A 26,106-nucleotide genomic window follows, 5' to 3' on the forward strand; every position below is an offset into this window, starting at 1 on the left:
ACATTTTGAATTATTAAGTCTGAAACACAAACCTTTCCCTCTCAATTCAGGTGAAATATGTTCACAGCCTTCAAGCCGTCGTTTCCTCATCGAATGAAGAATCTTCTTCGGTCGTTATAGGTAATTTCGGGTTTTTCTGAGGCTTTGTGTTTTGCTTTGCTTTTTGCCTAATAACAAATGATCTGCATTCTGCACTGTTTGAATGTGGGTTTTAAACCTTTAAAAGAGGATCGTAACAGACAGAAAAGTCTGCCAGTCGAAGCATAAAATGACCCACTAACCATGGGAACATATATAGGCCTACCAATAATTCTCAATGATGTACAGTAATACCAACCAAGAATGCAATAGTGTTGGCCTTTTTCAATGCAATAATGCCCCTAATATCATGATTTGATCCATCTTATAAGTCATGATTGAAGTAGCACTGAAAGATGCAATAGTCATGTTCATTTATTGAGGGTACATATTCCAACTCTCTCTCAATCACGGTTGTAAAAATCTTTTATCATTTTACCACAGCATTGACAAGTTATGATGTTATTGGCTTTATTTCACACATTCAAAATAACAGCCACTGTCTTCTCAGCCTGTTTAGCTTTATTGATGATGGAATATCAGACCTGTCTCTCAGCTCCTGCACAATGCTAAGATGACTTTATGCCAACACATTTATGTACGACACGCAATGTGATCTAGCTTTTTTTTTTTTTTTATGTATAATTGCATCTGTTTCTTATGAGTTTGAAAAGGTGGTGCAGCCTGGTTATACTGCATTTGTTGTGTTCAAAGTTATTTCCTCAGCTGGCTGGATTTTGTTTGCAAACTTTATGAAATTCTTCCAAATTCAAATTGATTTGTTGTAAAGTTCCAATATGGCTTCCAAACCAACACGGGAATCATTCTGTTTCCAGTTGATCGTCCGATTGAACAGTGTCATACGCCTAAAAAAATAAAATAAAAAACCAACCCTCATTTAAATGCTCCTGTTGGCATGTTGGGTTGTTTTCAGTGAATAACCTGAAAAACACGCAGGAATTGAAAGTGCAATCTCTTTTGGTAAGGAGGCACTGAGCATGCTTCATGCAGGGTTGTTGTAATTCAGGCCCACAGTGATTTTATCAAATCAAACAGAAGAATATTTCTGCCATTTTTACCCACTTCAAACTACTCTATCACCAGCCACTTGCCAAACACCACAATCCATGTTTCAACAACTCACCTGCCACAGAATAGACTTTATGTCTCCCACACATAAACTCCACAGCAAAGGGAATCAGAGAATCCACAGATGATGGGAATATAGAGGCATACAAGAGAAAACGGGCTGGGTTTCCGAGACAAGCTTGGTTTTTAATGAAAGAAAACACTCATCCCTCAGAAAAGTATCAACTCCCTTCTCTTTATAGCGTGTGGTAATTAAACTCGGTGTTGAACATCACGCAGCCGGCTTGTGGAGCTGTGAGGAATGACTCACTATGACTCATCGATCACAAATTCACCAATCAATGTCAGCATGTGTGTGCGTGATCTCCGTGTACGTGGGCATGTCCGCTAGCCAGCGTTGGTCATTTATTCTGATAATGACTTACCGTTGCTCTAAAAAGCATGTTTTGATCGATGCTCATGCAGTCGCTCTGATAATGAACTTTGCTTTGTTTTTTTTTTTTCCTTTCTCAAGGTTGCTTGCTGCCTTTAACAGACGCCGAACAGCAGCTGATCGAGATCAGGGAGGAGTGCTATGAAGGTAAATCCAAAAAGATCCAACTCAGCTGGAGCCCACAGGCCCGGGCATCATGTGATCAGAGGATCTTCAGAGTGTATAAAGGTGTCAGGACCTTTGACGTCTGCCAGAAGCACAGTTTGCTGGTCACTGGAGGCATGGACAAGCTCATACGACTGTGGAACCCACACTTTCCTGGGTGAGGAAGCACAGTTTTTATGGGTTTTTATGTTTCCTTCAAAACACATCCCACTGAATTACAAGGCCTCTTTCACTACACCCTGATTCTTTTTTCTTCTTCTTTTTTTTTATTATTTTATTTTATTTGATAGGAAACCGACTGGCATTTTGAAAGGCCACTGCGCTCCCATCCTCTTCCTCTGCGTCTCCTCAGAGGACAGTCAGATCTTTTCTGTCTCCGTAGACAACACTGTGAAAGTGAGTCATGAATACTTCATTATTCTTTACATTTACATAAGATGCAATTTATCAATGCACGTTGTTCCTCAGTCTTGTGGTTTTCATGCTCTACACCAACTACTGTGGGAGTTTTTTCCTGCACTGGTGAAAGTGCCCTTACTTTAGTATGAGCCCAATTACAGAAAGGTTGGTGACCTCTTCCTTATTCTTTATACCTGTAACTATCAGCCTCACTGGGATGTCACCTTTTATAGCCAATTGAATTAATTAGATGGGAGGTGTTCAACCTTGCCTACATTTCTCTGTCCTAACTTTATTTTTTAGGAACACAATACTCAATTCAGATTCAAAATGAACATTTATCTAATTTAGGAGCATATTGGGCTATGCAGTTTGATATATGGTTATTAATTATTTTCATAGTGTTACATTTTGTTTCATTAACATTTTATCTGTCCCGACTTGCCTTTATTCAGAAATGTCGAGAAAATATTACATCGTTAATTTTTTTGCACCATCACCACATTTCAAAAGGTAAAAGTGCACCCTTAAATCTAAACTGATATCAGCTATTACACTGAGTTATACGATGCATCTGTACAAATTAACCCTTTATTGAGGAAGTGTGACTGGAGCAGATGATTACTCATTTCTTTCAAAGCAACAGTGCTGAGTTCATGTCACAAGACTACATTCTTGATTATTATGGAACACTGACATGCATGCTTATGAAGGATTATTTAAATTCAACTCTTCACATTACTAACAATGCTGTGCTTGCCTCGCTTACTTTGCACGTGTCACTCCCGTCGATGTTTTTAACTTACTCCCAGTAAAAACTAACTCGTGACAACAAATCTGATCAAGATCAGTTTGCACCGAAACTTGAGCAATCCACTGTATATTTGTTTTCAATTGCACACTCATTACCTCAGATAGGATTATTTGCAAAGTTACACTTTATTATATTGGAGAATACTGGGGATGTTTTGGCAAAATTGTAGAACTTTTTACAGAAATCCAGTGAGGAAGTCATCTCAATAAGGATAAATCACTTTGGGAATCTGCATTTTCTACTGATGCTTGTGTGGTTCTCCTTCATCCTAACTTTTCTGTAGATGTGTTTGTCTCGTGGACTGGTGACCTGTCCAGGGTGTAATCTGCATCATGATTCGCTGCACCTGCGGATAAAACAGTAGTAATAACAATAATAGCAATACATGTAAGATCAATAGCATGAAAGCAAAAGGGCAGATATTAAAAGAAATCTTTCATACTTTAGGAAAAACCAAAAACATTGAAGTCCAGTAATATAACCCAGTACCGAATAAGTAATTCTGCACGATGAACACCTTTAAATAATATACATATGGCCTATTTTTTGAGCTTTTGCTTGGTTGAGGCCGGATCCCATTTGCAGTAACTGATGACGTGTTAATGCCACTTATACGCCAGTAAAGAATTTGTAATATTTTTCTCCACTGCCTTTAATGTGTTCCCGTTTCAGATTTGGCACCTCGAGGATCAGTGCTGCCTGTTTACAGCCGAGCCCAGAGCGAGCAGGATCCACGGTGAAGTATCTGCGTGCCGCTATTCCGCCGCCATGAAGTCCCTTTACGTGTCAGCAGACTCCATGGCTGCGCTCTCCCTCAAGTTAAGGTTGGCTTGTCGCTGCGCTCTATTCATCATGAAATCAAACGTGCAAGCAGGATGTGTTGAAAATATTCCCCCTATGAACTAAATTAAGGGTGATGTTTGTGAGATTTAAAAATAAAATAATAAAAAAAAAATAAAATGACAGCCTATAACTTGGGAAGATTTCCTGTTCAGGGATTTATTGCCCCACTTTCACTTTACAGTCTCAGAGATTTTTAAGATTTACTTTCTGCCGAGGTTGGCTCACAGGCTCCTTCGTTTTAATCTCCCTTTATTTATCTTTTCTGCCTGTCAGTCCACAGCTCCACAGCCGTTTGACTGTTTCACACAATGAGCCTGTGACGTGCTGCGGCTTCAGTGAGGAGTTTCGTCAGGTCGTCAGCTGCACCGACGGCTCTGTGAGGATATTGTAAAACGACAGTCAGCATAACATTTCCCATAGAAATGAGTCGAATTGTGTGAAAACAGGTGTATAATTATCACATGACACATGAGGCTTATGAGAGTTTTCTGGTTTTAGGTTGTGAAAGTGTGGGATTTTGACTCTGGCCGTCAGGTGTTTGAGTTTGGCGTCTCCAAGGACCTGGCTCCGATCACGTGTGTGACATTTGACCCCGAAGGGAGGAGGTATTGTTTATAAAGTCTTTAAAGCCAGAGGTGGAACACATACTGAGAATTTGTACTCAACAAATTCATCAAGAGCCATTTTTGCAATTTTCCATCAAATAAAATTTGTCTCTCATCACAAAACATGTAAATGATCTGAAATGAAAAAAAAAGGGAATTAATGATATTAAATAGTTACTATTTAGATATATTTTACCAAATTTTTTTGCTTCTGTAGCTAATTTTTTACAAAGCAAAACATCTTTTGTTACTATTTTGTCAGTTAAAAAGAAGCAATATCCTTAAAACAACATAATAAACATAATTCAGCTTTAATCATTTGTCTTTTTTCAAGGATTTTTGCTGCTTTAACCATTTTATGCCTCCTCTCTATTGTAGCCATTTATAGCCATGATTCATTTCCTAATGATTTGAACAGTTTTACTCTTTTACTAGCAATTCTAAGCTTCTTTTTTCTTTTGGCTGTTTTTCTTCTTCTTTTTTTTTTTTAAATCGGTATTAAGTATTTCCAGCTGTTTTTACTGTTTTGTACAGAAGCACATTGCATTCACGTGAAAAAATAAAAATCGACTCAAAATATCTAAATTCTGAGATAATTATCTCATGATTCTGAGATATTATTTCATAGTTCTGAGAAAATTATCTCAGAATTATTAGATAATTATCTCATAAATTCAGACGAATAGAGTCAAAGTTTTATTATAATTAATTTTGTCAATAATTCAGAGTCAATTTTAGTTTTTTCATGTGAATGCAGTATGCTTCCATACACTTCCGTACCTCTGTGGTATGTCCATAAAATGACAGCAAAATGATTTATTGACAAAGAATTTTCTGGAGCTGCTACAGAGGAGCTGAAGAGCCACGTGTGGCTCCAGAGACTCAGGTTGCAGATTCCTGCTCTAAAATGTTGATGTTGAAAGGAGGAGCTTCATGTGCAAGGAAGAAAAAGAGAGATGAGCTAAAGTTATTTAAAGCAGTTATTAAACTCCAGCTCCTGCACCACATATGCATTTTCTCACATGGAGATGCAGTTTTCAGGTCAGAGCTGCTCTTCCTATGTTTCTCATTAAAAGTGATGCTATAATTTTTCATGTTGTTTTTTAACATGAGTGAGCGAGTGTGCTCCAGGGGCAGTTGTTGACTTGACCTCAGGATTCAACCACCATTTTCAATGTAAAACTAAAGCAAAGAGCCGACTGAAGCTTCACTGATTGTAACTGTGTGACTGTGTGATCAGTTATTGAGTTATTGAGTTGTTACCAGAAAAGGTAGATGGAGTACAGTTCTGAATGTCTTTACAACACATTATTTCCAACACTGGTTTTATGCTGAAGCATTTAGTGAGACATAATGCAGTTTAAAAAAGGACTCCTCTTCACAGTTATATAAGTACAGTATATTTAGCCAGAGGTGGAACAAGTACTAAAAATGTGTTCTCAAGTACTATTGCTACATGAATTGATTTGTCATATAAGTGCTCATCATAAAAAAAATGCACTGACAAAGCCAATTTCTTGAAAAGGTGCTCCTTTTACAGTAATCGCTGCATGTGTCATTGATTTCCCAATAGAAAACATTCCTTCTATCTTATCTGTATATTATATCTACATTCAAAGCAGTAAACTATAGAAAAATAACACTTTGTGAATTTGTTTGGGAAACAAATGTAGATACATTTAACAAATGATCTTTGTAAATTCACCTGTGTTTGCTCCAAACATGTAGATGTGTGTGTGTGTGTGTGTGTGTGTGTGTGTGTGTGTGTGTGTGTGTGTGTGTGTGTGTGTGTGTGTGTGTGTGTGTGTGTGCGTGCGTGCGTGCGTGCGTGCGTGCGTGTGTGTGTAGGCTCATCACAGGAGGAGCAGACGGATGTTTGAACATCTGGAACTCAAACAACGGTTTGTGCTTAAAGACGTTAAAAAGGGGTAAGTATTGTAATTTATTTTTTTCCAGAGAAAGAAAAAGTTAGAAATCACACATTTTCAATTAAATGTGGAAAAACATCACACTCTTTTTTTTTTTTTTCTCCCTGCAGATGGTGAGCGCCATGAGGTGTGTGACTGCATCTTTCTCAAAGTTCACAGGAAGTCGTGAGTTACATTGTGATATTTGGCGAGTGTTGTTGGCTCGGAATAAATCTGAATCCACGCTGAGCTCGTGCAATTTGTGTCTGAAGCTTTGTGATGTCTGTCGGGAGAAGCCGGAGGATTGACATTTACTCAGTGAGTACAAAGGAAATGACTGGAATTCAAGGTATTATTTTGTCTCTTGTGTTTGAGAAATCCCTTTCAAATTATCTCTCCAATTTCTTCTCCCTTCCATCATGTTGCACCCCATTTGCATCCGTATACATTGTTGTTACCAGCTGAAGTCAAATTGAAGTAGAGAAAAAAACCCCACCACATGTTGTCTGTTTTGAAATTGATTATCGAAGCAGACAAGGGAGGGAACGCTGTGCATACGTGATAGTCTCATCAGGTTTCTGTATTTCCTCAGGATGTACTGGAGGATCTCCACCATGTGCAGAGGCCGCTGACTTCGTGGCAAGATGATCTGGTGATTATTAACACAAAACTTTACACAATTTCACTCAGGCTTACAAACAACAACAACAACTAAGTAGTTGAAGTGCAGGGACGGTGTGACATTTATGTGGTTGGGTGTATGATGTTCACAGAAACACTGGGGGGACTCGATCGTTATTCCTTCATTGGAAAGCCTGCAGCTTTCTGAGCTGAGAGGGACTCAGAGACAAAGTACAGCCTTCTGACAGGAACTCGATGCTTGATCCAAAACATATCAATCACGGCAATGTCGTCGCTCTGCAATTATAGTAATACCCTGTTAATCAATTTACATGGACTTTTGTAAAAAGCTGCGTTTTGGTCCAAATCAACCGAGCTCCTCTTCGTATTGCACCATAGATGTACTGCAATTCACACATATAGAACAAATAAATGATAGACACAGAAAACCAGATTTGAAATGCGTCATAATTGAAACATATGTCGATTCCTATCTTTTGCTACCCACTGAATAGTGATAAATATTTGTTTATATTTATCACTTAATATTTATCATTTAATATTTGTTAATGTTTTTGTTTTCAGCTTGCCATTTTCCTACAGCGTTTTCTTTATGAATTTGATACTTATCCACTAGTATAATTACATTTGCCAGCCTAAAATGTTCTTTTGATGACTCCTCTATGTAAACCAGGGGTGGCCAACTAGTCAGAAACCAAGAGCTGCAAAGATAATGGTGGTACTACAAAGAGCCACATCATACACATGTCGGCTCACAAACGAACTCCATCTCTCACAAAAGAAAAGCAATGACATAAGGTGAAAATACATACATAATGTATGAGACATCTCCGATGGAAATACAAAAGTTAGGCAACAGTCGGCAAGGCGTGGATTTACAGCATTAACAGGAATAATTTCAGTCCCTCAGCCCACACAAATGCTGGGGACCATCTGTAAATTGCAAAATGCAAAACAGGTACAACGGCGAAGACAGATACTACAAACCGCATATCACTATTAAACCAAGTGTTGTGGTTTGATCAAGTGAAGGATGCAGTGATTTTGGTCACATTACAGTCAATACCAGGCACATCATTAGGTGTTTTTGTGGGATTTGGCTTTGCTTCTGCAGCAGTTTGTAACTTGTAGACGGTCCCTGCGCTCTGGTCACGCCCTGCTGCCCATACAGAACAATGTTGTTTCTGCAGAAAAGACAATTACTTTTGACAAAAATGAGCTTGTAGCATATTGTCCACCTCACACCGATGGGAAAGAGGCGTCATTTGGGAGAGTTATTAAGAGTTATTGATGCCGGAACATTAACAAACTACTCCCAGCAGGTATATCTGTGTCTACTCCACTAATTGACTCTAACTTCTTCACTATCTTTAGTGTCTCAGTACCTGAGCCTTTGTTCACGTACCATTGTATGCTCTCACTAGCCCAGTGCTTCTCAAATGGTGGGGCGAGCCCCCCTGGGGGGGCGTGGTGGGGTGTCAGGGGGGGCGTGAGGCAGGCGCAACTTTCAGTATTAGTGTCTTTATTCATGCTTGAACGATAAAAAAAGGGCCTCCAGCTCATTTTATTGATTTATTTTGATAATCAGGCCATTGTATGCAGAATGCTGGTGCCAGAAAATCATACAGTGGTTTATACAGATAAATAAATAAATATTATCAGGTTCTCAATGGTAGTACAATTCGGGGGGGGGGGGGGCTGAAAAAAATTTTGTCCTCTAGGGGGGGCATGACAGAAAATAATTGAGAACCACTGCACTAGCCCAACCTGCTAAATCTAGCTTAGCACCGTCTGTTAACACTCAGAGGGGACGCAGACGATTATGGACGTTACCTCCCGGGACTTTATTTCTACGTTTAGCATAGTTATACCTAATAGTTCTGTTATTTCTCTTGATTTATCATCCTCTATTATCATTCCTTTATTATTCTCCCATCGTTATTATGGCCAGTAATGGGTTTGAGTACGGTTTAAGAAAAGTCGAGGTCTTGAGTCGCAGGCTGCAAATAATTTCAGTTAATAGATCAAAGAGCTGCACATTGACAGGCAAAGAGTCGCACGCAACTAGCAAGCCGTGGGTTGGCCACCCTTGGTTTAAATTATAAACCAATATATTAATATTTCCAATGTGAACACTCGTCTAGCTGTACACCTCCAGCTCAAGGTGAACCGCTAATATATTCAGTGGTGTTCAAATGACTGAATTATCACTGACTCAATTACAGTAGGTAATGCTTTTTGTCAAATCATTACTGGTTACTGAAAATAGCATAACTTGTTACTTGGAAAAGTAACTTACTTTAAATTGTCTCGATCATTTCACAAATATTTCAGTGTTGCTGTGAAGTTCAGAATGCGTGGATCAGTTTGATGTCCGATTGACTCAAAACATAGCTGCAATTAGTGGAGGAAGATAATCTGAATGTTAAATAAAAATAAGGAAAAAAGGAGAGGGTAAAAAAAAAACTCAAATTTTTGTAGGAAGAAACGTGCAGAACCAGACTCAGAGGTGGCGGCTTTCTGCTATTCCAGGTGGGGTGAGGGGAAAGAAGGAGAGAAGAGGATTGGACAAACAAGACAGATAATCCACTTGCTGCAAAGATAATTTATAATTGGCTCATCAAGTAGTTCATAAAAATGACCTATACCAGCAATTCCCACTTGCTTGATCCCCTGGAAGCTACCCTTTCTGCCTCTAAAAAAAGAATCCACTCACTTGATAAACCATGACAGTGAAGCTACATGCTGCAGTGTGGACGGGCCATGCTGTTGCTCTCAGGAACAAAATCAAAAGTGTTCAACGTAAATCAAATGAGCAGTTTCAATGTATGAGCTTTTCCAGATTCTATAAAACATGTTATCATAGCTTTGTTTTAAATGTGTTAATCTAATTTTGACAACCTCAGAGAAGACAAAGGACCTTAAAAATGTTTGATTTCCATCTTGATGAGTATTTTTTCCATTTTATACTATTGATCACATTGTATGCAATTCTGCATGCAGGATTTCACTGCTCGAATAGGCTGGTGCTGCGACTTTTACTTAACTAAGTGAGCTGAATATTTTCACCTCTTATGTGTTTACCTTGGCTTTTAAATGAAATGCCATCTGACATTTCGTCTTTATATGTCAACACAGTCGCAGTCACACACAGTGTCCAGGCTTTTCCTCAGTCTCAGCTGCATTTGTAAAGGACTGTGATGACCAAGCTCGCTTTGTGTTCATGTCACTCGGACACGTGGAGGACGCTGTATTGTAAGAAGGATCGTTTTTTGCTGACTTGCTGAAAAAGTCATTGAGGTGGGAAACAAAGCTTCCCTGATCTCTGACCCACTGTGCAGCATCGCCTGCAGGAAAAAAAAAATTACCTGAAGCAGCAAGACTCCCCCTGTTTCACCTGCGGTTTTCTTTCATGTCTCTCAGTTTGAAACAGTGGCGAATGGTGGTTAAGTTCTTAGATGGGGCTCTTCATCCTTCTTCAATTCCAGCCGTTAATCTGAGCGTCAACTGAAATACAGTGCATTTATAAACCACATCACAGCTCAGTAGGTAAAATGTAACAAATGATTACTTGAAGGTGTACAGGAGGATTTTCTTCTTCCGAGTGGATCATCAAGGCTATTGGTCCTCCAAATTGTCAATCATTCTGGTGATCTATTACGTAAGGCCGTCGTACGTGCTCGTCCCCAGGTAGCGTGGATCTATTCGTTTTCACTTTCTGCGCATGCGCGCTTTCAGGTGGTGAGCTACGCCTTCAGCTAGCTCGCAGTTCTCACCGGGTACTTTGAAAATGGCAGAGGGTCGCAAGAGAAAAAGTGTCTTCGAAGTGTATGAGAAGAAGAGAAAGGCTTCGGAAGAGAGAAACAAGACCAGAGTGTTTTTGGGAGATTCTTTCACACCATGGCGCTGAAAGCCCAGGTTGGGCTTCCCACTGATGCTTCAGTCGCCAAGTTTCTACTCGACAGGTAAAGTTTGGCTTCTATTTGGAGAAATCCATTTCATATCACTTCCAGTAAAAGTTCTCTACGTCTATATTGTAACTTTCCAGGGTTGATTCGTTTGTTTTGTAATTTGCGATGCCGACTTGTGACTTGTAAACAGAGCGTGCACGAGGAGAACTGGGCTCGTGCATGTCTCTCGCACACGTTTTAGTAGGCGTTCCGTCTCGGGAGCAGGTAGAGCGTTGCGCATGTGCATTTTTTCAAAAGGTGGAGAGGGCGGTTCTTTCCTAAAACTCGGGAAAATCCTCCTGTACACCTTTAAGATCTTAAAATGTCTGGTAAATAACTCCACCTCCACGAGGAGCTGCTGTCCCAGTGGTGACGCCAAGTCCGAGAAGGCGGAGATGAGCCAGAGGGCGGAGTCAGGAGTGGAGTCAAAGAAAGCAGAGATAAGTCAGAGGGCGGAGGCCAAGTTCAAGAGGGCGGAGACCACTTAGTTAGTGGGGATAGCAGCCAGATTTTTCATCTCACCTCCATGTTTGCGAGACTCCAGAAGGGGTGGGAAATATGAGAAGGTGACACTGTAAAACAAAGACTTAGGAGCACATGCACACAGTGTTTGGTATTTTTCATCTGAGAACCATGAAGTCAGGAGTGCTTTGTAATTGGGGATGTGATGTGGCGTCGCGTCACCCACACTTGTGTGGGGGGTGGCCGGAGTGCATCGCCGCACATTTTGCCACAAAACAGACTGACTTCACCTCCTGGTTCTGTAGTGATGTAACCACTGTAGTGATGTGTCACTGGTACAGTTTTCCAGTCTGAATAGTGGCAAAACTCCAACACAACTCACTCACGCACTTCCTGCTCCTGCCCCATCAGGCATTTCCTGTGTGCCCTCTTGGATGAGCTGCACAACCTGAGCAACTTGTGTTGGTTGTAGACACGCCTCCTGCTCCTCCAGGACTGAAACACTAACGAAATTCAAAAGTGACCAAAACATCAGCCAGAAACGACGAGAACAGCGTAATGGTTTGTTGTCACCACCTGCAGAACCTCTCCTTTATAGGAGTTGTCTTGATAATTGCCTCTCATTTCCACATGTTTGTCTGTTTCATTTGCACAACAACAGGTGAAATTAATTCACAATTATTGTTGCTTCCTTACTGGTCCGGTTGATTTCACATGAGTGTTATATACTGAATTACATTGTGTTGTTTAGGTGTTCCCTATATTTATTTTTTTGAGCAGTGTACAAGCAGGCTGAATACATCCCGAGGTGGGGTGACCCCTTGGTCCTTCACACCAATGTTTTTCCACTTAATCCCAAAAAAATGCCTGGATATTGTTTTGCCTTTTATATTTGAAGGAATACGGAGCTTCTATGCAGCTAAATGCACGGTAACCGCTGAGAGTCGGTGTTCACAGAATGTAAATGTTTGTCAGTGTGGACGCAAACATCTTTATAGTCATTAGTGTGGACGGGCCATACAGTAAGATTAGGTAATGCTTAATTATTGGAAGAAAAGGGCAAAAGCCTTGCAGCATATACGCTGGTCCTCTACTGGCCCGCCAGCTGCTGGTGCATGGGGTCCCGGGTCACTTGACTGGGCTATAGGGTGGACTCCAAGACGTTCAGGGGGGGGGGGGGGGATGATCAACTGGCCGACCTGGACGCTGACAAGACCAGCTTTTAGTAATGAAAGAATCTAAATTCATTCAGCAACCAAATAGGTATCCATTCATCCATATACACATGGACGTATTTTTCTTCTTGATTTATTCATGATAATTATTGTCCAAAATATAATACATGATTTAAATAAAAGGAGTCTTACTTTCTCCTCTTTTTGAAACGCTTCTCCAGCAGAGAACCCATTTGGCACATTAAAAAAAAAAAAAAAAAAACATTTCACAAACAATATAAGAAGTATCGGCGAGGTCTAATAATTTTGACCCTGATAGTTTTTTGTTTGTGTGAAATAATTTTGAGCTTGGAGCGATTTAAAAGTCGCCCCAAGTCTCAGCCATGAAAGGAATCTGATTGGTTTAATTTCATGTCAGTCAATCATAGTGTTGCTCAGTAATTGGTTGGACAGCTACTAAACCCCGCCTGGCTTTCCCCCCCCCCTTCTCTTTCTGGGTCCCAGGGAAGGCGGTGCCCTGGCGCCCTCTATTGGCCAGGCGCAACTGGTTTAAATTATACAATTTTTGAATTATTTATAGTTTCCTTCAATAACCATCCCCAATTTTTGACATAATTTAATGTGTGCGCAGTGAAATATGGTATAATTATCACTGACAGGCAATCTAATTACGTATGGATCAGGGTCAATGTCCTCACGAGGACTTTTTCAGGCTAAAATTCAGTGCGGTGAAGCTTCGACCACCTTGTACCTGTAGTTTATGGCAGGTTCTGCTCCACAGAGCTGCGACTGAAGTGTGAAGATGCTTTATGACTGACTCAGGCCAGGACATGAGGAGGTGTGCACCTCAGCCAGTGTCTCATAGGATTATCCCACTCCTGATATATTTCCTGTCAGAGCTTTTGTGCTCACACAACATGATATAAGGATTGCTTCTGGGGACACACTATTGATACATTGTTCAAAAAAGAAGCCCAGAAATCCCTCTATAATGTCATAGTTTTGAAATTCAGGCCCGATTCAGTGGCGGCAAACACATTCAATATTGCTTTGCTTTTATAATGTTCATTTAATGTGATTATCAGTCAATTATAACTGCGATATTTGCAAAAGGTGCAATAGTGCAAGATTTATTTTCAACACCCGCCTGTGTCACTGAACAACACTCCAGTGTCAGCAGCTCTGCCGGATTGTGTTTGGGTGCTGGGAGCTGAATGTTAATGCCGCCATGCTGTTAAACATGTGTTTAGCTGATACCCACTGCGCTCTTTGTCAAGTCACCCTGCTAGTCATTACAAAGTATTTAGCAGTAAACACAAACTACAAAGGTCTGACACAACACATTTTCAAGTACTTGAGTTAAAATAATATGGTTGCAATATAATCAACATTTTTATCTGACACTAACACATAAAGCTTTTAGTTCTTTATTTGCACAAAATTTATTAAATATGTCGCAAAATTACAATATGAAACTGTGCTGGAGGGATCAACTTTTCACATAAACTATACGCCCAAATTGCATGAAACCTTCAGGGATGATTTGTCATCATCCAAAGGCCAATCGATTACATTTTGGGATGGTAACAGCAAACCGTTTCCAAATAAATCCCCGCAAAAAACTGAAAAAATGAGGCAGCTCATGGAGGAGATCAAAGGAGATTAGCTTCTGTTGCCATGGACGTGAGTTTCACAAAAACTATTCACCTAAATTGCCTTCCTGGACAGAAGTGACCGGCATGACCAGCGTTTTGGAACTAATAGTGACTTAATATCATAATATTGATGGATATTGGCAGGAATTGGATATGAGGATGATTTAATAAAAAAAAAAGACAAAGAAAAAAAAGCCCAGTGAGAGGGGATTTGTTGGTGTGCCAATAATGATGCTGAGACGGGCCAATAGTGGCACTAATCCCTGACGCTACATAAAGACACAACCAGACAATAACTACATATTACTTTGACCATCTGCAGGCTGGTTGAAGATGTGGATAATTTTGAATTCAGATTTTTTATTTTTCTTAAAGCCAAATGTTCATAACAGCATGGCTTTTTGATGTGGGCTCTTCCTCTCATTGTGCAGCAGAATTCACCAAGCATCAGCTTATTCATCCACTAATAATGGACGTGAGCGGGTTTTAAACTATGGCATAACAAGCTTGTAGTCTTTAGATGATGCTTTCATATTCTGCGCCTCAGGTAAATCTGCTTCATTAACTGCAAGCAAGCGATGACACAAATCTATTTGCATATAAAATGAAGCGAAAAGACAATTATTGGCATTCAAACACGAAAAACTCAATCACTATCACAGATGAAGCAAGAGTTCTTTTAATTATCCGACCAAATGTTCGAGTGCTGTTCCTTCCATCCTTTGCGAGTGAATTTGTACAATGAGTTGCCAATAAAATCAGAGCAGGGATGGCAGATTCTTCATCTGAGTTCACCTGTATATTGTGTTCATGCTCTCTCTCTCTCTCTTTCTCTCTCTCTCTCTCTCTCTCTCTCTCTCTCTCTGACACAGCTCGTTCATACTGAGCTCCAGGATGGGAAACAGATTTCCACTGATGCTGTGTGATTTACTGGACATAGTGCCTCTCAGAGCTCTTGCATCTCTTTCATTATGGCGGGTCGCTTCATTCTCCTTCAAAGAAGACCATTAAAAGAGCAAAAATATTGCAATACAGTAGCCAGGAAGAAGCGTGACCCCTCTAATTATGTGCAGAAGGCTCTTCTGGAATGGCTTTTCATTATTGGCCTGCAGGAGGAAGATCAATGGCTTGTTTCATATGGAGTGCTCTCCTTGCCTTCAGCCCTCAGTCTTTATTCTGCCCCTCCAGATGGTCAGTGTTTCATTGCATCTCATTAAAATTTGAAAACATGACCCCCATTCAGCTAAATATTCCACTTTGGCTCTGAATACAGTACGCTCTAAGTTCAAACTGCCATCTGCTTTGCCTGAACTGGCCGGTGGTGAACACTGCTCACGTTGGCAGCGAGTCCTCTTGTTGAGATCAGTGGGAAATAAAGACCAAGATGAAGCACTGCGTATCCGTGTGAAGTGCAGCGGCAGGAATAATGTTTGGCTTGTCTGCTTGCTCAGGGGTTTGACATCAAATCAGCTGCTAATCCATGTGCGACACACTTGACAAGAATATTTTAAGTGAATATCAAGACTTCAGTGAAACTCTTTGACATTCAGACGAGGCTTAAGATATTTTCCGTCCAGATTCCCCCTCGGCTCTTCAGGAAAACTGCTTCGGCATTTTGTCATTTCTAATTTCCGTGAAGTTTTTGGTAAACAGACGGCGACCTTTTCAAGACAATCACTTTCTCAGTGAGAGGCACAAATTCCTTTTCTAATTTCTGACTTGATAAGGTTAAATAAATAGTTTGACAATGCGCTTATTGGCTTCCTTGTCGAGCTAAATGAAAAGATTGATTTTGCTCTCAGAACTAAAGTCAATAAAGATTTTCCATTTAACTCCCAGGTGTCGAGTTAGAGAATCAGAGGAGGAAGGAAGATTGAAATTCTGCACTCTGACACAACTACAGGTGGGGCAACATGCAGATGTAGTGGTTTAGCTCTCGTCTCACATTAAGAATATCCCCAGTTTAAGCCTGGCTGCTGTTTGTATTTCTGTGTCGAGTTTGCATTTTCCCCCGTGGGCATTTGCGGGTTTCCTCCAACACACCAAAAAGATGGATTTGAGGTGAACTGGCGACTGTCTTGTCTCTGTGTTTCCCTCCGACATGGATACAGATCAAGAGGTTGAAACATTGAGTCCAACTCTGTGCATCGTCCAGTAGAAACTTGTGATCTTGAAAGTAGTAAAGATAAGACATTACATCTCGTAAACTGCATGTATTTGTGAAAACGATGACTCTGAGCCGCCTCTGGCAAAATGGGGGCGAGCTTTCAGCTGCCATTGCTAAACGTGACACATCACACTGGTGTTGTGGAGGCTAAAGAAGCTTGATTACAGTCACCAACGTTGTTGGTTTGATCCATCGTCTCGGTCCGTCCACGTGTTGAAGTGTCCTTGGGAGGGACATTGAGCCCTAAAAAGCTCCGGTCAGACAACGCTGTTTCACCTGGCCGCATTGTGTTTGGTTGATCATCCACATGGCGCAGTGTTTTAGGCGTCTGGAGACAGCGTTGTTTTGAAAATGTGCTCCAGAGTGGAGACGCTTGAAAGTGCTGCCTTGGCTTTGACACTCTCCACCCAATTACCCCGCGACTCTATCCTGACATCATTTAACAACAACCACGGCAATGGCGGCCTCCATACTCCCGGTCGAGAAGCCAATCAGCTGTTTTGTTTAAAAAGGTCAGATGTTAGATCTGTTGATTTCTCCATTTTTTTCATGCTCTGTGTCTTTTTCTCCATTTTTGGTGTATTTCTGTGGTATACGTATGTTACAGCCCCACCTATTGCCTCTGCAAAAGTATTATGTCATTTTGCACGTTTTTATGGTGTCCAGTGGATGCAGAGGTTTTTCGTGTGGAAACTTTCCCGGGAAATGGGAACAAAAAAGATAATTTTGGCTTGTGACAACAGGGCCTGTGTGTGTGTGTGTGTGTGTGTGTGTGTGTGTGTGTGTGTGTGTGTGTGTGTGTGTGTGTGTGTGTGTGTGTGTGTGTGTGTGTGTGTGTGTGTGTGTGTGTGTGTGTGCGTGTGCGTGTGACAAAAGGTCTTTTCATATTTTCTGTGTCACATAGATATCATCATCCACTGCTGTATGCGAGGGTCGGCACTGATGCCTTTGTGGTCGACTGCCTGCAGCCTAATTTTGTAAACCCGCGACTGAAAGTACCGACCGTGCATGTGCCAGAGCAACGAACAAAAAGAATGGCAATCTTCCCATCTGAACAATCCTAATTCAAAACAATATAAAGATAGGCAAGTGGCTCAGATGGCTCAGAACTCCTGGCCTGAAATATCAAAACCTTTAGAAGAAGAAGAATGTCAATATTTTTGGGATGGTTATGCATCACGTGAATCCTCACATGTTGTATGAATGGAACCACATGCGCATCCGCTGTCTGTATGCAAGTCGAAACAGTGCTGACACACAATGTCGAAAGTAGGGAAGGGACTTAACAGATTCAAGAGCTTTGAGATGGTGAAAAGGAATTATTTTTTTAAGTTTGTTCACCACTCACTCACCGCTACTAGTAATATTGACTAACTGATATATATATCTCCAGTCAACAGTGACACCATAATACTTACCGTGATATATCACTGTGATATTTACAGAGGCTACAATAATTTACACCATTGGGACAGAAACACACTTTTCTTAAGGGACTGGCTGACTGTATGCTTAACAGAGAGCCCGAACGATATGAGGGTATGAAAGGGTATCACTTATTACAAGCGAGCATCCACATGGCTATTAGTATACAAATACAGGAGTAAACTTACTGCAACAATATCCAACATGCAATGAAAACTATGTGAACAACACATGGACTACAAATCAAAGAAAATATACTCAGAAATACTTACCATTACAAAAGAACGCACACTCGCTTCACTCTTCTACACCCACATGGTGGCCATGATCAACTGAACAGCCCAGTACCAGAAAAGAGTAAAGGCATTTCGTTACCAGTAGGTGGCACACTAACCCATAGATATAAAACAAAAACAAAAAAAAACAAAAAATAGTGTTTTAGGTCTATGCACTGACCAACACCAACTGAACTCAACAGAATCCACACATCCACATTATCAGTAATAATAAACAATAAATAACCATCATCTTCAGTCCCCACACCCTCTGTCAAGCCTTTCTAACAACTGTACTTGGAAAATGTACTTGTATTTTGTCTGTTTGAATTAAACACTCATTATAACAGTCCAGTATGTTTAACTACTGCACAGGCTCCTGAGAGGGTAGTGTAAATGTTGGCTATCGTGCCCCTAACATGTATCCTGCTGGAAATAAATTGTTGAAGTATTTTCACTTGAATTATTCCATGTCGTCTGCAAATTTAGCCTCACTGTTACAGTGACAATGGGTTTGCATTCCCCTAAGTGCTTTTGCACACCGGTGTCCTGTGCAAGTTGCCATGTGGTAGTAATGTCTTTGTTAAATACATCATTTAAGTGTAAATACTCAACTCTCTCAGGTCTGTTGTCCACAGTTTTGGAACATGCAGAATACTGAGAGAAAATATCTAACAATGTGAATCCCCTGACCATTGATTGCAGACATACTGTCTGTCTTACCATTACACACTGCTCTCAGTAAAGCCTCAGGTCCTTCTGGTGTTTTCTGATCTTTGTACTTGCTCCGTATTCAAAGACGCTTTTCATCTCCTCACACTGAATGCTGATTGGTCAGACACTAGCTGTCAATCATCATTGTGGCAGGACCTGCTGCCTCACTTCACCAACGAGCCAGCTCCAGAAAGGAGCCAGAGGTGGAGCTTCCACAAAGCTCCTTCAAAAAACCCTAAAGCCGGCTTGGATCCCTTGATTCTGGCTCCGGTCTGGAGCTTGAGTCGTCGAAAACTGAAGATCAGGGGGGTAAGCTGGGTCTGGCACCGAGGAAAGGACTGGAATTTGACTGTCAAAGAAACCCATTTCCGTGCACACATGCATCTTGGACAAAGCTTTTGATTGCTTTTGCAAGGTGTTGTGCACATATTACTGTGAATTTATTCCTAAAAAAAAAAAAAAAGACCCTGGACAGGTTCTGCATTTTGTACTAAAGGGAGGAGTAATTTGGCCCAGAAAACAAATCAATTATTGTAATGTAAGTAGCTCTTTACTTCCACTGTTTAATATGATAAATCCCACTGTATTATTGCCATTCAAGAAATATATCTGGCTTTAACACATGTTAAATGTTTAACACATAGTAAAAGAGTTTGAAATGATCCAAAATGTCTAAATGTAATTCTATAAAAGTAGAACAAATTCCTCATACTATGTCAGTGGCAATGAACTGCAGCTTTGTTTTTGGTTTTGCTGTAATAAATGTAAAATACTGCACACAATGTGGTCTCTCATCAGACAAATGGGCATAAGGAGGCCATCCTCTGTGTGGCGCAGTGTCCACCCTCTCTCTTGGCCACCGGCAGCTATGATGGAGAGATTATCGTGTGGAACGTAGTTTCTGGAAGAATACAGTGTCGCTTTGACAGCCGCCTCTCATCCGAGCATCAAGGTGACGGTGTAGCTGGGATGGAAATAGCAACCAAATTGGATCAAATCACCTGTGATTAAACGTTGTTTTGTGTCTCTCTCACAGATCCGGATACGAGTGTCCCAAGTATGGTTTTTGTAAAAAACTTCCAGGACTTCTCCTCGACGCCTGCCCTCCTGTCATCTGGGTCCAAAGGTCAGTGTTGTGAATTGTGCTGATTACTGTGCATAAGTGCACTTTACAACCTCCCCCAGTGTATTTCTGAATGGCACTAATTGTGTTTTTTCCTCTTTTAAAGGTTGTTTAAACCTCTGGAGTGTGCTCAATGGAGGAAAGTTTGTGAGCAGCTTCAGAGCTGTGAGATATTTAACTTTGCTGTATTTTTTATTTCCCCCTTTAGCTATCAACAAATCCCTTTTCTGCTCTCTCAAAGTGCTGAATTAGTGAAAAGCTAATTTACAGTGGACAGTTTATTTGCTTAGCTCCAGTTTTTTTTTGGCCTTTTTTTTAACAGAGCCGGCAGGTACCTTCCTTACAGACTGATTATGCAAAGCAAGCATAGATTTTTACATTTGGGAAATGGGTGAACATGAGGGCATCTGAGCAGCTCCTCCAAAGACTCGAGTTCTACAAGTCCTGACATAAACTGAAAGCATAATTTCTCTTTTTTAATGCCCAATATTTAAATACAAACTTTCTGTATGAAAACCTCATAATGAATAAGTGAAAGATCTTATAGTAATAGTTAGTTAGTCAACAAACATACCTTATTTGTTTATTTATTGATTTATTTAGGTTTTTTTTTATGTTTGGTTAGTCTGGTAGCCCAGTGGACTAATTTTGTCTGCAAGACTTGTAGTCACCACACAGTAAACTGTTCGCTGGTCCTGCTTTCATACTGTTTATTCATGTTTAACGAGACCCAGTGCCAAATACAGATATATTGTTATCTGCCTCTGTTTGAGTACTAATAATGAATCTAACTTTGATTTATACTTTCCTGTTTCAGTCAAAATTCCAGCAGAAGATAACAAAACTGGCTAAAGCAGACAAGGCCGCCCTGCTATACGCCGCTGACATAATCGGTTACATTTATGTTTACAGCACAGACAAGTTTCCCTCAGAGCAAAAGTCGCTTAAAGGTTAGCAACACATAAAGAGGAGCACCGTTTACGTCTTTTTAAAATGTGTTTCACACTTTTCTGTTCTCTCCTATTTAGCTGAAAACTTCTGGCGTGCCCACACCAGCACGGTCACTGGGTAGGTAAATTGAAAAATAAATACTATAGACACACACATTTTTCATTCAGGTTGTGATGAATAAATGTATATTTACGTATTTATGCTAAAACTACTTGATGTGTACAATGTGCTTTCATTTAACATCATTATTTACACTATCAATAAAAACACATTTCTTTTAGGGCAACCTATTATAAATATCTGAGATTTATAACAAATGGCAATATGGCAAACAAAATGTGGTGAGTTCTTTTAAAAAAAGAAAAAGAATATAATGGAAAAGGACATGTTGTAAAAAAAAGTCTACAGTCTACAAGTAACATGAGCCTTTATTGTCGTGCATTTTTTAAAGATGAGCACACAGTTCACCCAACACACCAAATTCATCAGACATGTCAAACAAGCAACCGTAAAAACATAATGTACAATCATAAACACTATGAACAAGAAATAAGAATAAATGTAATGTACATCAAATGTAATGCTCTACTGTGCTTTGCTTGTGCTCGAGCTGGAGATTGAATCAAACCATTGCCTATGAACGGGGGAGCATGCAACTAAATAAATGCAATATATATATGCTCAGATGAATTCTTCTCCTGGTTCCACTCAGTTGTTGTACCCTCAGTGTTTTTGTACTTTAAACTCCCAATGGATACATCCTCACAATATCCAGTCATTCACAGGCTGAGGTGGCAGCAGAAACTTCCTTCTGCGGCGTGTGTGTGTGTGTGTGTGTGTGTGTGTGTGTGTGTGTGTGTGTGTGTGTGTGTGTGTGTGTGTGTGTGCGTGTGTGCGTGTGTGCGTGTGTGCGTGTGTGTGTGTGTGCGTGCGTGTGTGTGAAGGTCTCGGAGACGATCAGCGTAGGTGAGATGCAGCCCGGGGTGTATCTGCCATCAGACGTACTAACACAGTGATCCGTCACAAACGCCTTCTCCAATTTCATTCCATGTCTCTTCATTCTGGTCCAGCCTGCAGATTGTTGACAATGATCAAGTGGTGCTTACCTCATCAGCCGACTGCACGGTGCGACTCTGGAGCGCACGAGGCAAATTCATAGGTGGGTGTCGCCTTGCATTTGTCACTGCCTTTCCTGTAGTATTTAAAGTCCACTTAAGCAGCTTTAATGTTAATTTATTCAGTGTGACTGGCATGGCTGGATTGGCTCAATAAAAAGTGAGCAAGAGATGTCAGCTTCAAGTACCCTTCAGCTACAGGGCGGATTGCTTAAAGATGGCCAAGACAGACAGTGAATAAGTACTTCTACTCTACCTGGAAGGTTAGTTCATCCTGATTCCAGTTGCAGCATTGGTAGCTGTTACTTTTGTTCACAGAAAAAGGAACACTTCATTAATCAATTCTCCTGGAAACATGAGAGACGTCAAACCGTCAGTAACACTAACTTGTCTTCACCTGGTTGGTAGTTTATCCTGATTAAGCTCAGTTGCTGCTGCTTCTTAATTTACTTATTTTCATGGTGAGTGGACAAAAACAAATACCTTATAAATTAGGGTCTAAACTCGAGCGGAGGGCTCGGACCCTGTTGGAATGCAAGGCATTATTTATGTTACTTTCTAAGTGTCAGACTTTGCCATTCATCTTCTTACCTCATAAAACATAAAGCTCCACTCAGCAGGGAGCAACAATACTAATTTGTCACCGAAGGGAACGCAGGAAATGTGTGTATGTGCATGTGTGCCCGCGTTTATGTTTCTGTAAGTGTGTGTGTGTTCACACGTGCGTATGTGTTAGTGTGCGTGTTTTTGTTTGTGTGTGTTAGTGTGTGTGCTTCTGTGTTTCTGTGCACCTGTTCACGCTTGAGTTATACAGACTTTACACAAACATGCAGTTTTGGTTCATTTCAACTGATGGATTTATTTGATTGATTCACTTGAAATTAACAAAAAAAGATGGAGACCAACTTAGCGTCTCCAAATGGGTTTATAGTCCATTTTTGGGGTAGATGGGAAAGGAGAGAGGAAAGGAGAGAGGGGAAGGGAAAAAGGCTGCCACTCAGCAGAACCAGAGGTGGAGGGCAGTGAGTGCCATTTTCTCCATATTTTCTCTATTCAGATGCTCTTCCCCTTCTTTCTGAAGGTCATTACTCCTCTCTTCTCGCTTTCCTCTCTGCTTTTTGTCATCCTGGCCTTCTCTTTGTCAGTCTTTGAGGCGATCCAGTTTCTTAATCCTATCTATAAGAACCTGGTCGTCTCGATTTGTCTTGCATTTGTCTTCCATCCATTGCTCCTCCTTTGTGATCCAGGCCTCCTCTTTCTGTTTGGACCTTTTTAGCTGTTCTCTTCTCTCTGCTCTTTCGTCCTGGTCTCATTCTCCAGCCATTCTTTCAGGGCTCTACATCCACTTTCCCAGTAAGCCCCAGGATTGCACATTTCCCTCTCCAATCTTGTGAGCTTTGCCAGATAATTGTTCAGCATCATCGTTTGCTGCTTGGTAGTTTTCTGTCTTTTTCAGCAGCCACGTCCCTCGCTCTGATGTCCCATTGTTGTGACCAGCGATGATTTTGTCAAGGGTTCTTTTCATCTCACTGACTTCTCAATTTTAAATGTCGTATTTTCATTGATGAGGTCCGTCTTGTCCATCTGTCTTTCATCAATTATAGGGAGGTCAAAAAGGGGCATCGTCTTTATTTTATTTTCTAGAAGTAGGCAGTGGAATTTTCAGTCCAACATGACATCTTTTGCTCAAAGGACCTTCGTCCTTATTGTTATCGAAATTCTTCCACAAAAGTGAAAGGTCGTGGCCATGACAGTCTACTGAAAATCTGATGGTCCTCCATGAAACAGGAAGTGATGTGTGACTCTGCTCTCCATGCTGCAGTGCAGTCACAGAGAGAGCGACACCTAGCGGATGGGCAATAAGAGCTTCATAATCAGCCTGGACATGCTCCACTCAGCCTGAAACTTTATATGTATGATCTCGGTTGGCCGTCATCACAGCCATAGAATAAAATACACTGTCAGTCACAGCGCTACCTGGGCTACATGCTTCCAGCAAGGCTACAAGGACCAGTTCAATGTTGCTTGCAGCTTTATTTCCATATGAAATACAAAACACATATTATAAATATGATGTTCTCGCAAAGGCTAATTTGCAATCAAAGTCTCTGGTTAAACCTCAACATCAAGTTTTTGCTTTGCAATACATGTAAGAGTCAAAGTTCACCTGTTTCACAAATAAACACACTAAAGCACCACTTTTTTTTTGTGGTTTAACTCTCCGTGCCCTCTGTGTTTTCTCCTGAGAATTCTGTGAACTTCCCCATGTGTAAGGCCCCTTTTATCCTTACCTACTGACAGAATAACCACAGTAGAAATGCCTGCTAATGTCTCATGTATCAGATAGATTTATAAAAGTGTGGATATAAAGGCTAGATTTTTTCCCCCCGGGGCTTGTCGGAGGTGTGCAGCGCAGTAGGGCACCGCTGTGGAGGAATGATTTTAAACAGATTCAGACATTGTGACATTTTCAGAAGCCTCACTTTTGACTGTGTCACATTTGCTCAGCACCACGCTGCACAATCTGGCAAAACATTAACATTTTTGGATTTTTGCTCCGTGTCCACAGGGACCTTCGGGCAGCAGGAGCGCTGGAGTGTCCACATCCCGTCCTCCTGGATGCATCCCAGTGTACCGTTTGAGGTCCTGATTGATCCCCTGAGTTTGCCAGATCACAAAGTGTTGAATGTAAAAACACGTCGAGGGGAAGCCATTAATCCTGACAAAGACTCAGGCTGATGGAGGATGGATTAAAGGTGAGGAGTATTATTTCATTAGTAATTATCTGAGCTGATACCTTTCACTCTCTCTCTCTGCTCCAAATATAAACCAAACTGAATCTCCTCCAACAATCTATCAGTGACACCGACGCCGAGAAAGATTAAAAAGCACATATTACCCAGAGGAATTTACGACCGGGTGCTGCTCAGTTTGAATGATTTTCACAGCCAGGACTACTGCATGTGTGCAAGCGAGTCTTATGCCAGGCTTAACAAGTGAGGGATTTATATTTAGAGTGCCTTCTTTTGCATTTCAGACCGAAGTTGTCAGGCATACTAACAAGCTATTGAGCCACTGCGCTCCGAAAGGCTTCGATACTGAGGAGCCACCAAACACCGGTGAACCACCTGACCTCTCCCTCTGTGTTATTGATCCCTTCATCAACCACACAGAGGAACTGGAGTCAACTGAACAAGACGAAACTCTATTGGTCAAAATTAGGACACAAGGTCGTTGCAGCATCCAGTGCTTTGAAGAGTGTGAGCTGAACAATTCAACCTAATCTCATTTTATCATGTTATATAATATACAACTGCGGCAGACCTTTACTGGGGCCACAGAGTTTATGCTCATTAAATTATATGGAAATGCAGAATTTCAATGCTCTTGCTGTTTTTTAGGATTAGTCGTAAAAAAAACCTAAAATGTAATGTAATTTAGTGTATAAGTATATAGTATGATGCAAAACTAACCACAACAACACTGTATTTAACAACTTATAGTTTAATAAAAGTATCTGAAATTCAAATAGGATGTCTTCAAAAAGCACTTGTATATAGGAATATATAGATTGTGAGCAGCTTACAGATAAAATCCTATCGAATACAGTCCTATATTTAAATACACAGATAAATACTAACAACTTACATATTAATTACACTTATGAATTTAATTATACAAAGTTTAAACTGTATGGACAGTATATAGAACAGTGAAGTAGTTATGAATGAGACAAATACTGAACAAGAAGCAGAAAAAAATGGTTAAAATAACTTTACGCTTTGTGCAATAATGTCTCGTACAATATCATGATGTCCTTGTGTGCTATTTTAGCTTTGACTGCAAATTTTGATTTAGATGCTCACTTTTACTTTACACTGTGCATTATTACTACTTTGGACTTTCTGCTGTTCATCCTGCTGTTTTATAAGTACAATATTGCCTTAAATACCTCCACAACAACTGCTCACACTGTCACTGGCAGCAGATCTGCTACTGTTTATAATCTGTACATAACTAACTAACTGCCCACTGAATAGCCTCTATAAAAAAAAAGATAAATAAGGTTTTTCTGATTCTGATAAACCATGACTGAAAGTGTTGGAATTGACCTTATTT

General features: G+C 40.6%; 1 protein-coding gene across 1 annotated transcript in view; it reads left to right on the forward strand.

Moving 5' to 3' along the window:
* Positions 1 to 24,726, forward strand: part of wdr95 (WD40 repeat domain 95) — a gene marked incomplete at both ends in the record, with an annotated part of 32,747 nt that extends 8,021 nt beyond the window's left edge. Inside the window, 17 exons of the mRNA XM_080505618.1 lie at positions 51 to 120; positions 1,682 to 1,922; positions 2,056 to 2,161; positions 3,651 to 3,802; positions 4,095 to 4,197; positions 4,320 to 4,426; positions 6,275 to 6,354; positions 6,465 to 6,519; positions 6,606 to 6,651; positions 6,926 to 6,985; positions 19,597 to 19,750; positions 19,835 to 19,924; positions 20,028 to 20,086; positions 20,739 to 20,871; positions 20,950 to 20,989; positions 21,943 to 22,031; positions 24,557 to 24,726. Coding sequence (XP_080361744.1) covers positions 51 to 120; positions 1,682 to 1,922; positions 2,056 to 2,161; positions 3,651 to 3,802; positions 4,095 to 4,197; positions 4,320 to 4,426; positions 6,275 to 6,354; positions 6,465 to 6,519; positions 6,606 to 6,651; positions 6,926 to 6,985; positions 19,597 to 19,750; positions 19,835 to 19,924; positions 20,028 to 20,086; positions 20,739 to 20,871; positions 20,950 to 20,989; positions 21,943 to 22,031; positions 24,557 to 24,726 — 1,755 coding nt within the window. The remainder of the gene's footprint in view (positions 1 to 50; positions 121 to 1,681; positions 1,923 to 2,055; positions 2,162 to 3,650; positions 3,803 to 4,094; positions 4,198 to 4,319; positions 4,427 to 6,274; positions 6,355 to 6,464; positions 6,520 to 6,605; positions 6,652 to 6,925; positions 6,986 to 19,596; positions 19,751 to 19,834; positions 19,925 to 20,027; positions 20,087 to 20,738; positions 20,872 to 20,949; positions 20,990 to 21,942; positions 22,032 to 24,556) is intronic.
* Between the last annotated feature and the right edge of the window lie 1,380 nt (positions 24,727 to 26,106).

The sequence above is a fragment of the Blennius ocellaris genome (genome assembly GCF_963422515.1).
Source record: "Blennius ocellaris genome assembly, chromosome: 2".
In the NCBI taxonomy this organism is placed as follows: domain Eukaryota; kingdom Metazoa; phylum Chordata; class Actinopteri; order Blenniiformes; family Blenniidae; genus Blennius; species Blennius ocellaris.